Source organism: Pteropus alecto, unplaced genomic scaffold, assembly GCF_000325575.1.
Source record: "Pteropus alecto unplaced genomic scaffold, ASM32557v1 scaffold3, whole genome shotgun sequence".
NCBI classification, from domain to species: domain Eukaryota; kingdom Metazoa; phylum Chordata; class Mammalia; order Chiroptera; family Pteropodidae; genus Pteropus; species Pteropus alecto.
In genome coordinates, this window is record NW_006442484.1 from 18,375,071 (window position 1) to 18,388,415 (window position 13,345).

The 13,345-nt window shown below is 32.1% G+C and overlaps 1 protein-coding gene across 1 annotated transcript in view; it reads right to left on the reverse strand.

Moving 5' to 3' along the window:
- Window positions 1-13,345, reverse strand: part of LRP1B (LDL receptor related protein 1B) — a 1,653,662-nt gene that overhangs the window by 119,519 nt on the left and 1,520,798 nt on the right. Inside the window, exons 68-71 of the mRNA XM_006921044.1 lie at window positions 12,541-12,647; window positions 7,161-7,290; window positions 5,321-5,427; window positions 4,856-4,988 (exon numbers count right to left, since the gene is read on the reverse strand). Of these exons, the coding sequence (XP_006921106.1) occupies window positions 4,856-4,988; window positions 5,321-5,427; window positions 7,161-7,290; window positions 12,541-12,647 (477 nt within the window). The remainder of the gene's footprint in view (window positions 1-4,855; window positions 4,989-5,320; window positions 5,428-7,160; window positions 7,291-12,540; window positions 12,648-13,345) is intronic.

Below are 13,345 nucleotides of genomic sequence, written 5' to 3' on the forward strand. Positions count from 1 at the left end.
TTTTGTATTGTATAAAAATGTCTAATCACCAGGTATACACCATGGTGATTAGACATTTATATAGTTTACAAAGTGATCACCCCAATAAATCTAGTACTTATCTGACACCATACATAGTTATTATAATATTATCAACTATATTCCTTAGGCTATACTTTACATCTCCATGACTATTTTGTAACTACCAATTTGTACTTCTTAATGCCTTCCCCTTTCTTACCTCCTCCACTCACCTCTCATCTGGTAACAATGAAAATGTTCTCTATATCTATGAGCTTGTTTCCTTTCATTTTTCATTTATTTTGTTATTTAGATTCCACATGTAAGTGAAATCATATGGCATTTGTCTTTCTCTGTCTGACTTAATCTACTCAGCACGATATCCTAGGTCTATTCATGTTGTTGCAGATGGTAAGATTTCATTCTCATAGCCAAGTAATATTCTATAGCCAAGTAACATTTCTTCTTTATTTTTTTATCCATTAATGGACACTGAGATTGCCTCCATATCTTGGCTATTGCAAATAACGCTGCAATAGACATGCGGATGCACATATACCTTCAAAGTAGTATTTTGAATTTCTTTGGATAAATATCCAGAAGTGAGATAACTGGATCTTTCTTTGTCTCTTTTCATAGCCTTTGTTTTAAAGTCTATTTTGTTTGGTATTAGTATTGCTACCTCAGCTGTTTTTATTTGTTTCCATTTTTATAAAGTATCTTTTTCCATCCCTTTACTTTCAGTCTGTGTATCTTGATCTGAAGTGAGTCTCTTGTAGGCAGGAGGTGAAATGGTCTTGTTTTCTTACTCATTTATCCACCCTATCTTTGGACTGAAGCATTTAATTCATTTATATTTAAAGTAATTGTTGAAAGACATGTAGTTATTGCCATTTTTTACTCTTTTTTTTTTATCTTTTTTTTCTTCTTTTTCTTAAAGAAGTCCCTCTAAGATTTCTTGTAATACAGATTTGGTGGTGATGAACTCTAGCTTTTTCTTGTCTGGGAAGCTCTATCTGTCCTTGGATTCTAAATGATAACTTTGCTGGGTAGAATAATCTTGTTTGTAGGTCCTTGCTTTTCATCACTTTGAATATTTTGTGCCAATTCCTTCTAGCCTATGAAGTCTCTGTTGAGAAATCAGCTGACAGTTTGATGGGACGTCTCTTTTAGGTAACTAATTGCTTTTCTCTCGCTACTTTTAAGATTCTCTTTTTGCTTTTATCTTTGACATTTTAATTAAGATGTTTCTTAGTGTGGGCCTCTTTGAGTTCCTTTTGCTTGAGATTCTCTGTACTTTCTGGGCTTGCATATCTACTTTCTTTGCCAGGCTAGGGAAGTTTTCTGTCATTATTTCTTGAAATACATTTTCAATTCCTTGCGCTCTCTCTTCTCCTTCTGGTACTTCTATGATGCAAATGTTGATATATTTGATGTTATCCCAGAGGCCTCTTAACTATCCTCATGTTTTTTTTGGGAGGGTGTTATTTTTTCTTTTTGCTGTTCTAATTAGATGTTTTCTGCTACCTTATCTTTTAAATTGCTGATTCGATCCTCTGCTTCATCTAATCTACTAATGTTTTCCTCTAATATAGTCTTCATTTCAGTTATTATATTCTTCATTTCTAATTGTTTTTTTATTTTACATTTTCTATCTTCATTTTTTGTTTTCTATCTCTTTGTTAAAGATTTCACTCATATGTGAGATGTAAACTTAAAAGCAACAAATGAACAAGACAAACAAACAGAGACTCATGGACATGGACTATAGACTAGTGGTTACCAGAGGGTAGGGAGTAGGGAAGGAGGGGGTAGGTAGACGGTTAAAGGGGGTCAAATATAGGGGATTAAGGTGAGGGTGGAGTGCGTAAAGGGGGTCAAATATATGGTAGCTGAAGGAAACTGGACTCTGGGTGGTAAACACACAATAGAATATACAGATGTCAATTATAATATGCACCTGAAAATTATATAATTGTATTAACTGATGTTACCCCAATAAACTTAATTAAAAATTAATTAATTAATTTTTTAAAAAGGGGGAAAAAAGTTCTCACTGACTTCATCTACTCTTCCCCTAAATTCCTCGAGCGTCCTTATAATCAGTGTTTTAAACTCTGTATCTGGTAGATTACTTGTCTTCATTTCGTTGAGTCCTTTTCCTGGATTTTTGTTATATTCTTTCATTTGGGACATGTGTCTTTGTCTCCGCATTTTGGATCCTATTCTGTGTTTATATGTATTAGGAGGGCTTCTATGACTCCTGGTCTTGGCAGAACGGCCTTATGTATAGGTGTGCTGTGGGACCCAATGGCACAGTCTTCCTTGGTCACCTGAGCCAGGTGCTCCAGGTATCTTTCTTGGATGAGTTGTGTTGCCCTTCTGTTGTAGTTGAGCCTTGGTTGCTGTTTGCATATCAGTGGGAAGAACTGATGCTCAAGTTGATTGGTTATGAGGACTGGGTGGTGAAGGGTTGGCTCTGTGGAGCAGAATTACCTTTAGTAGAGTTCTGGTGACTATCCAGTCTGCCTTATGGGTGTGTTGTCTTTGAATACAGCCCCGGATGGTGCTCCACCTTGGTCTAAAGCCAGCCATTAGGAGTTCCATCCCTAGGTCCTCCTAGGAGGGGCCTCATTTCAGGTCTGGTTCAGCAATAGCCTGTGCCTGTTCTAAGGCCACCTGGCATGACTCATCAAGTAATCCACGGATGACAGCCACTTGTGCTGGGATTAGAGTTGCCTGGAGAGGCCAAGCCATGAAGTGAGGCTGGCTGTAGCTAGTGCTGGGCTTGGGGCTGCTCAGCAAGAGCTACAGGGCACACTGAGGCCAGACACTGCTTATTTAGGGTTTTTGAACCTTTGGAAAACTTCTTGTTATGCTTAATATTAAAACCAAGTTCTGCAGCATAAATCTTCAGTTACTTGTGGTTCCTAACAAGCTAAGCTGTGCTTCACCTCTGTGACTTTGTACATAATGGTCGCACTGTCTGAAATGTAGTTCCTTGTTCTATTTTCATTCTTAATTGTTAGCATCAAGAAACACACATTCCAACAGGAGAAACTTAGTCAAATAATACAGTAGTCATACCCTTTGATTGCGCTTATGATAACAAAAGCGCAATCAAAGGGTATTTAAGGACACTGCAAAAAAAGGCTGCAATTTGGTTAAAGACATTAGTTATTGAGATGGACTTGAAAAAATAGATATAATCCTTATTGGCAAAGGTATCAAGATGATGAAAATAGCAGAAGGAATAGGAAACATGTTGAAAATATGTAGGATGTTGATAGAATATTTCCAGTTTGGCTAGGGTATGTGATACATAAAGAAGAATTGTAGAATATAAGACTGAGAGTATAAAATAAGATCCTTCTCATGTAAATCTGACTGCCAGATTGAGTTATTTGTACATAACCAGGAAGAAAGATCTTTGAGTAAAGATTGTCATAATCAGAGTTACATGTGAGTAAGATGAACCTGGTAGCAGTGAGTAAGATGTATTGAACATCAGTTAGGTAGTATTACATGAGCCTAGGCAAGAAACAGCAAGAAAAAGACATACATGGATGACAGTGACTGAAGTTGAGGGAATGGAGCTTACTAGCTAGAACATGAAAAAAAAAGCTGAATAACTTAATATTTGTCCCAAAGTCTTTGCATATAAGACTACATAAGATTGTTAGTGACAGAGAGTCCTCAAAGTTTGCTGTCTCTAGAATGATCAATTACAGAAAATGAATATGAGAAAACAACTAAAAGTAGAAACAGCTATTATGCATGTTATGGCTCTCTATAATGCATTGCAGATTCTAAATAAGAACTGGAATTTCTCCTGTTCACTATGACAACATTTTATCAGGTTTGGGGATGGAAATGTTACCAAATCATAAATGTTTGATCTAACATTAGAGAAAGTAGAAAATATTTTTCCTTGAATGACTAGACATTTATAGAAGTAAATATATTAAATGCATTTAAACTGTAGAAACCCTAGGTGCCTGTTTAAATGACTTTCAATATCTGGTGTCATCTCTACTGATGATGTTCCAAATATGCTGAAGTGTAAAGTGCATTGAGAGACTTTTGTAAGCAGAATAAAATAATTTTTTAAATAATATATATAACATATATATTATGAAAACAACAAAAATCATGTAATTTGTGGTCATTATAAGCTTCACTACACAGTTTTTTTGCTTTCATTTTACTAATTTTAGAGTAGTAACAATTACTGCTTTTAACATGGTGACTTAAAACTAAAAAGTTGTTAACCGTCAGGGAATATTTTCACATAGCTGGAAAATAATTTACTACAATACTCAAAGTTGTCTTCCAGATTAATAAAAAAATGTAGATTATTTTTCTCAACCATAAAGTAAGAAGGACATTTTGGCACAACCTATAACATATATATATATTCAATCATATTAGTATGTGTAACATAATATACCATATGTTGTTTCTATTCATTAGAATAAGGCAAGAGATATAGAAGAGAAATGTACGCTGAAAAGACTTCATAATAATGGCTATAGTGGCTATGATCTTTGAGTTCTTGTAGTATCACTAGTCCAGCACCTAGTCCAAAGACATGCTCATGGTATGCACCCAATAAACACTTGCATTTTCATGATTCTGTTGTACAAAGACTGACATTACACTTCATCTGAAAATGATCCAGATTTTGCTTATTTAGAACAGGCTATTATCTAATGAAACTAGAAAGAGTAAATGATCCTATCATTTAATGATCCTATCCTCTGCCTCTACACACTACATATTCTCTACAGCACCTTGACTGCCATTCTCTTATTTATGGTACACACACACACACACACACACACAAATACCTTACCTCTGTCACAGTTTTCTTCATCACTGCCATCCACACAGTCATGAATTCCATCACACAGCCATCTAATTGGAATACAGTGGGCTTTATTTCTGCATCGAAACTGATCTTCCTTACATTCAGACACACAGTCCATCTGTTCAAAAACAAATGGGCACTGCAGTTTTCATTAATGATAATGATATAGTCACAGGCAAAATAAACATACAGCTGACAACACTGGAGATTTATTACACTGTAGGCTCTCATATTTTGATTTAATAAATATGACCTCTAAAAATGACAATGGGGTTTAAGTATATGAACAGTATAAAGATTCAGGTATTTATTGACATTACTGTATTTGATGTACTTGTCCTAACATTTTACACAATGCTGAGAATCGGGTCTCTTTACTCTGTTTTTATTACACTTGCTTCCCCAAATCTAACTCTAATTCAGAGATTTTAATCAAATTATAGATTTTACCTCATCTGAACCATCAGAACAATCATATTCTCCATTACATTTCAAAGATGCTGAAATACATCCTCCGCTGGCACATATATATTCACTTGATGAGCAAGTAGGAGAAGCTGAATATAATTATAAAGTCAATATTTAGATTCGGTAAAAAGAATGACTGATTTAATAGCTAAAGACACATATAAGCATATACAAAGGCATAGATAGTAATGGAAATAGTTTATATTATTTAAACTATAGTCAATATTTGATATTAAATATTTGTTTAAAATATGCATTATAATATTATTGCATTGTATTAAATATGCTTCAATGATATAGTAGCCTGTTTAGTAAGTATTCAACTCACTAAAGAAAGAAATGAGTTAAAAAAAGAAAACCCTCTGTACCCTTCATCCCTTTGATTTTGAAGAGTTAAATAATTTTTTAAATGATTTTCTTTTAAATTTAAAAGAAAAAAAGCCTTAAATTATTTTTAAAACTACGGTAGGATTTAATGATCCTTGGGAATGTTAATTCATACACGTATTGTATAAATTTAAAAGTGGAAATCTTGGCGAAGTCTCATAGATATTGCTATATCTAGTTCTGTTGACATAAATGTCGTATTTGCATAAGTTTTAAGGAGTTTTGTTTGTAGGTTCTCAACATGAAAATATGCATAATTAACAGTCTACAGATTATGAAGTATTCTTTTATGATACAGGAAATAAAAATAGCAAATGGATAAATAAGTTATTACCAGTACCCAAACTAATTAATTGACAGAAGAATTACGACAGCTGCCTTTGTCTATTAGTTTGCGTGTTAGGCTTGCATTCAAAGCTCTAGGGTTCTTGGTCTTATATTAGACCATTAGATAGTTAAATGTGCTTACGCAATGACCCTGTGGCCTGAATTGCTTACACCAGGGATGCTAAAAAGTTTTTCTTTTTTGGTTTTTAATTTCTTTTAATTGACAATGTTGGCCTAGGGATTTATATTATTAAGGCATCTGAGAACATGTCTGGATTCAGTAAGATCTGATCAATTAGCAGGATGGACCATGGGTATGGTACTGGAACATGATAACACGTATGACTTGTATCTTCTATTCTGACCTAGTATCTCAAAGTAATGCTCTAATGGCTGTACATAAATTATAGTATAATTTCTCTAGTAATTTTTTTATAGAATAATAATTTAAAAACAGCTAAGTAAAAAAATTAAATTTTGAAAATTTATTTATAGATTTTATAGAGCTATATTTAAGAAATAGAAATGCATAAATTGGGTGTTTTTTTCTATGTATTTTGGTTTTGCTTCCTAATTTTATTTTTATTTTGGATCAAGATATGAATAAAAATAATATACTTATGCTCATATGTTTGTGTGTGTATGTTTTAGAATTTTGTTATATAGAAATATTTCTAAAACTAGTAGACAATGAAAATGAGAGATGCTTTTTCTTAGTGGGTATTATGTCAAAATCACTACATTTCATTTTATAATCTTAATTTCCATAATTGAAAATCTGACTTTTATTGTACTGACAGTTTCATCAAATTTCATTTTGTTGTCTTGAAAAAACTATCCCTAATGGTATGGTAAGGAATGGGAACAAGAGTATGAAATTTTGGGGAGGACTGCTTAGATCTTGAACATAGTAATAATCTTATCTGCTGAAATACTTTCCAAACATATGAAGGACACACTAATTAATCTATGTACAGATATTTCAGATTATTTTTAAAATACAGAAATCTGTGTGTGCATTTACCAGTTTTCTAAATATCATTACTCAAACTTACATTCTCTGAAGTTCATATGTCCACTAAATTTAATGTCATCTTAACCATTTTACCTGGTTCACAGTTTTTCTCATCTTCTCCATATTTACAGTCTTCGTGACCATCACATTTCCATTTTGTTGATATACATTGACCATTGGAACACTGGAACTGATCTTTAGAACAACTTGTTTCACAATTTCTCTGTAAAAACAACACATGTAATTAAAATTAAATGATTAAACAAATGTAACTCAAATGACAACTAGAAATCTTATGCATAAAATCCTCGAAGTGTAGAAACCACATCTGCCACATAAAGACGCTCAGATGATCATATGTAAGCCTAGTGCTACATAACATAATTCTAACAATTTTCCATTGTCATTTGTCTCTGTGTGTCATAATAAAACAGTTATAAATGGCTTCATCATACTAATCTCCGAATGTATTATTCTTCAACAGACAGTTTCGGGGGAATGTGATTTTAATAATTGTAGGTGAGAATAAAGATTGTTGGGGGGTAAAAAAAGTTTAAAAAATTATTTCTAAGCAAGTACATCCAGTTCATTGGGAATGAAGTGGGAGGATTTAATGTGAAACAAACAAGAATCTTAAAGCAAATTTGTTTTGCATTGGCAGAACTTCTCTAGTGTTATTTCTTTCCCTTTCTTGAGCTGTCACAATTGTCATTTCTTCTAGCTCACATATAGATTTTATTTGTCAGTCAAACAAGATAGTAGATATACCTTTGGGAATCTTTCAATTCTATATATGAGATCAATGAAAGAGATCCACTAGAAATTTATCTCCCTTGGGGTTTGACTATTCTGGCTGAAATGAAATGCTCCAATAAAATGTCTTGCTGAGATGATGTTCTGTGGTTAAGAAATTTCTATTCTTGTCAAAATATACTTGTTGGTTCATACAACAAAATGTGTGATATTTTCACAGCTTGTGAAATTCCCAGTGATGAAACATCTTGAACTCTTACTCCCTATTTCTTCATAGTTTCACTCTCATGTAAGGAAGGAAGGTTTGGTTTTAAATTCCATAATTTTCTCTTTGTTGATGGCAGTTTAATTAGACTGCCTGCTATATAATATATTTTCTTCTTTCCTTCCTTTCTGCTTTCTTTCTTTTCCTAAATATTGAGGGTTTATATTTGCCAGAGAGTTTCTTAAATGAGAATACAAAGAAAAATAAGATTTACTTCCCGTATTTGATAAACTCATAGACTAATAATAGGGAAGATCAGTACCTAAACCAACAATTGCAAAAAATTACATTATCTGTCAAAATAAATGGATATATTTTTAAACATATGGATTCTTATGGTTTTTAGAAAAGACTTCACAGAGGAAGTTTAAATATAAATGGAACTACCTAATAAAAGGCTTTTAATGCATAAGGGTAATTAGAAATGTGCTGTATCTGAGGGGTAAACTATGTTCAGTGAATGACATAAAATACAATGGAGAAATAGACCATGTACTGAATCCCAAGAAAGGAATTTCATGTGTCTTGTTCACCACCATACTCTCCATGCTCAGTATTGTGCTTGAGACATGGTAAGCATTCGATAAATACTGATGAGTGAATAAGTGAAAAAAATGAATGAAGTAGCAAATGTAGAAAATAAGAACTATAAATTAAAACTTTATGTAATTAAACTCCACTGGGACAGGACTCATATCCCATTGTGTAGATAAGAATAATGTCCGTCTGTGTACCAAGTATCTAATACCATTCATGATTATAATAACTGCTCAGTATATATTTGTAGAATTAATGATTATCTCAGTAATAAGGTTAATTTAAGTAAAATAGCTCAATACCAATGACTCTGATATACCTGCATTGACAGCAACACAGGAGGTGGTCCTTAAAGATAATTTCCCTATAAGCAAATGATTTTGATCTACAATAAATTGCAGTATAGTTGATGTGTGTGTGTTTGTGTTGCAGTATAGTTGATGTGTGTGTGTCTATACTTCTAGGGCAATTATTTTGGACAGTTAAAAACATACAAAAAAATATAGAGAATCAAATAATGAATCTCATCATACACGTTTAACCATTATAAACGCTTCATGTTCATACCTCCTCCCCCTACTTATTTACATTCTGGATTATTTTAACATAACAACAATACTATCAGAAAATTAACAATATAATAAAATAAATAAAAATTCTTTAATATGAAATTATTTTTAATCTATACCCAAAATGTCCTCATTTTTTATAACTATTTAAAAATATTAAATATTTATAGCATTTAAAAATATAACTATTTAAAGAATTTAAAAGAGGTCTAAAGTCAATTTTTTTAATTGATCTATGAAAGAAGATTTGACTTTGGATGGTAAACACACAATGCGATATACACCTGAAACTTATATAATTTTATTAACTAATGTTACCTTAATAAATTTAATTTAGATAAATAAAAGAGGTCTATCCATTGAATCATGCTTGCATTTCTTTAAGTGTGTCACTATTTCCCATTCTCCTATATATATATATTTTTTTAATATCATTTTCTACTTGAAAAAACCAGGCCATTTGTTCTATAGAATGTTCCACATTCTAAATTTGGCTGATTGAATACCAAGAAAGTAGGTATCTTAACAACCTCCAAAGTGACAAATCAGCTTTTTATTTTTTAAGTATTATTATGAACTCATATATTTTTATATACTTATTGTGTTTCAATCCACTGCGGTCATTTTTCATTCTGACACTCAAATTGTCCCTTTCATCAGGGGAAACCCCTTCAAGTTTGCTCCTATGTATTCTGGACACAGTCCTAATAGTCTTGTTTTCTGGCTTGACAAGATATTAGTGGCTCATTCTGTCAATTTCCTTTCTCAGACACAGAATTAAATATTTCTTAAAGAATTTTTGTTTCCTTTAATTAGAAAATGGTATTTAGAAGCCACTATGTGACTGCTAGAAATAATCTTTGATGCTGAGATTTCATTAGTTTTAGGTGTTTTCAGTAGCAAAGCTAAGATTTACATATTTTTAGAAAGAGAAAAATAGATCTCATAATATAATACTTTTAAATTAAATTTGCTATTAAATAATTTTTATTTACAGTCTTTGTTTCTAAATTTGCATTTCCCTTCTTTTGCTAAAAAAAATTGAGCTAATAATATTAAAAGCATTTTAACTATCCTAGTCTCAATATATATGAGTTTCAAGTTAGCAAAACCATTATTATTATTAAGAACAAGTCTATGATTACAGTTTAAGATCCCTTTGTATTTCTTTTTATTCTTACAATGCATTATACTAGATAGAGTCAGCTATTATATTTTAAAGTCATTTTAAATAATTCTTCACTGCGTATGACACTAACTTAATATACAATTATATTGATCCAAGTTGTTAGTTTTTTTTATTGTTTTGGCTAGATATTAACAAACTAATTATACTGTCAGTTCACATTCATGCCACTTTGTTCTCATGATTTTCTCTTCTGTTCTTAATATAAAAGTATTCTGTATATAATTCTGCTTTCTAGACATTTGTTCTGTTTACCTTTTGTTTGTTTGTTTGTTTGCTTGCTTGCTTTTTGTCAATGCAATCTGTCATCCTAGACTTTAAAATAAAAATAGAAATCAACTTCCTATTGTTTTAGCCATCTTACTACATATAGACTGCACAAAATATCTATAAATGTGGAGAGAGTTAATTTGATTCCATAGAGTCGTTATAATGAAAATATTTAAATAGTAGAGATAAATTTAGCCATCAAAGAATTCTATGAATTTATGGTATGAGAGAAATGGTGTTAATAAAGATATCTATTTTCCCATGAATAAGATTTTTGAAAAATAAGCGTTTGATTCTGTATATGTTCCTTGGACATAGAGTGAATAACATGAATGATGAAATCATAAGCCTTTAGCAATATGTTTCCATCTCTTGATGTTCATGGATTAAACAAGGTTGGTGAAAAATATTTTTTAAAGAAAACAAAACATTTTTTACGGTATGAATGAGTTTATGTGGACTGTGTTTTCCCGACTGAAGGGTGTTTAATATACTTTTTGAATAAATGAATACTAAGTAAATATGTAGCTGGATAATGTAAGAATTTAACTCCCATGTAGATTTTTTAAAATTTTGTTTTGACTTCTTTTGTGAATGGCTGTGAATAGAAATGGTATTTGCTAATTTCTTCTGAGAAACCTTTGCAATCTCAAGGTTTAGGCTTTCTGGCCTTCGGTTGAGAAGTTACATGCATTTGTTTCCCAAATCCAGGCACCAGAATGTGATCAAAATAGTGAGAGAATGGAAAATTGTCCGGTCCTGATACGAATGCCTGAAGGCTAGAAAACAGCTAGTTTGTGTGAGTCCTATAAATAGTAAAGAACTGTAGTGTCTCCCAATGAGGCAAGAAATCAGTGGATACTTCAGGAAGTTAGACCTGAAATATAAAAATCTCTAGTACAGTAGGGAACACTGCTTCTAGAAAAGCCTACAGTCAGTGGGAGGTTCTTCTTGAGGGGTAAGTACTTATGCATATTAACCAAAACAGCAGAGCTCCCAAGAGTCATTGTTCTCTGGAAGGAGTCATGCTGCCACTGAGCATGGGAGACTTCATTTTCGCTTCATCTTTGACTGGATTTCATTGCACAAGTGCTGTGTTCCTGATATTAACATGGAAAATCATTAACATGGAAAATCATCAACATGGAAAATCATTAATAGGAAAAATAATTAAAAGTGACTATTACTGAACTTCTCCCTGATATTGAAAAGTGAGAGCTTGGGTCATTTTAGATTTGATTGAGAAAAATATAACCATGTATCATGTATTATTTTTAAGCATCATAGAGTAATTAATAGCTATAATTCAAATACATAGATTCATAAATAATGAATTGTGTGAAGTATTATGTTATCACAATCTAAGTTTATAGAATTGTCCAGAAAAATTCTAAACTTTTTCACTTAAGCTATGTGCACATAGGCCTTATTATAAATGGATTGTGATCCATGATCTAAGCAAAGCTGAACCTGTGGTTTAACAAAAATTGACATCTTCGAGACTATATTGAAAGAGACTGGGGAGAAAAAACTGTTTAAAACGCATAAAAATATTAGTCCTGACTATAAATACTGCAGCATATTTATGAACAAATTTGCAGATGGCAAGGGCATCAGCTACAGGGAATAAGGTTTCTAAACACTCTATTCCCAGTCCAACCATTCACCACTTGAGATAAAACCGACTATAAAATTAACTGTCAATAGTAGTACAAGAGCTATTCCCTGTTCTGAGTGTGTGCAGCACAGAGCTTAGATATAATACTTAACTCAGTGCATCAGGAATAAAGTGCATTTCAGAGCTGTCCTTGTCACACTCATCGGATTGAATGATGATAATTACAAGTGTGATTCTAATGAACTGCTTTATTTTGATTTTTCAAAGTTGCCTACCTCATCAGAGCCATCTGCGCAGTCGAAATCTCCATCACACCAAAACCTTGAAGAAACGCAGTCCCCATTTGCACAAAGAAAATCTTTCAATGTACAGGTCTGTGGCTCTGAAGACGGAAAAATAGAACAGGGTTATTCTATTATATGCAGTTGCATTTTAAAATTTATATAACTTACAACATGAGGTAGCATTAATTGTTTATGAAAAATGTTTCATGAAGCATCTATGGTACATGATACAATGATTTTTAAAATTTAAAGTCATGACTAGAAAGTGGCATTGCAGAAACAAATTGAAAAAATAAGATAAATAGCTCACTATTTAATTAAAAATACAGTAGCAAAGTAAAATAAGAGGCATAAAATCCTGCCTATTATAGTATAAAAATAATCTTTTCAAGTTGTTGAAATTCTGTCATTTTATATATTTAAGTATGACATTTTGTGATTCTCTGTACTTATGGGGCTATTTAATAACTGAGGAGTGAGTCTAGCCTTTGGTTCTTGACATTTTATTATGCATTATAATGACTTATGAATTCTTCAATTTTGTCCCCAGAAACTTCAGAGTTCATAGAACAAGGATTCATGGGAGTATTATTGGACATGAGTGGGTGGATACAGGTTGAAGAGGCAGAAGGAAGTTTTTTTCTGAAAACTGCCTATTTGTTTATGCAATTGGTTGCTTATGTCCTATATAGTTTCCCTGTCATTTTAGACAATTTGATAGTTGTTGATTTAATTATGCTTTACCATATTCTACATAGGATATAAGCCAAATATTATAACTCTATAAGTTAAGTGT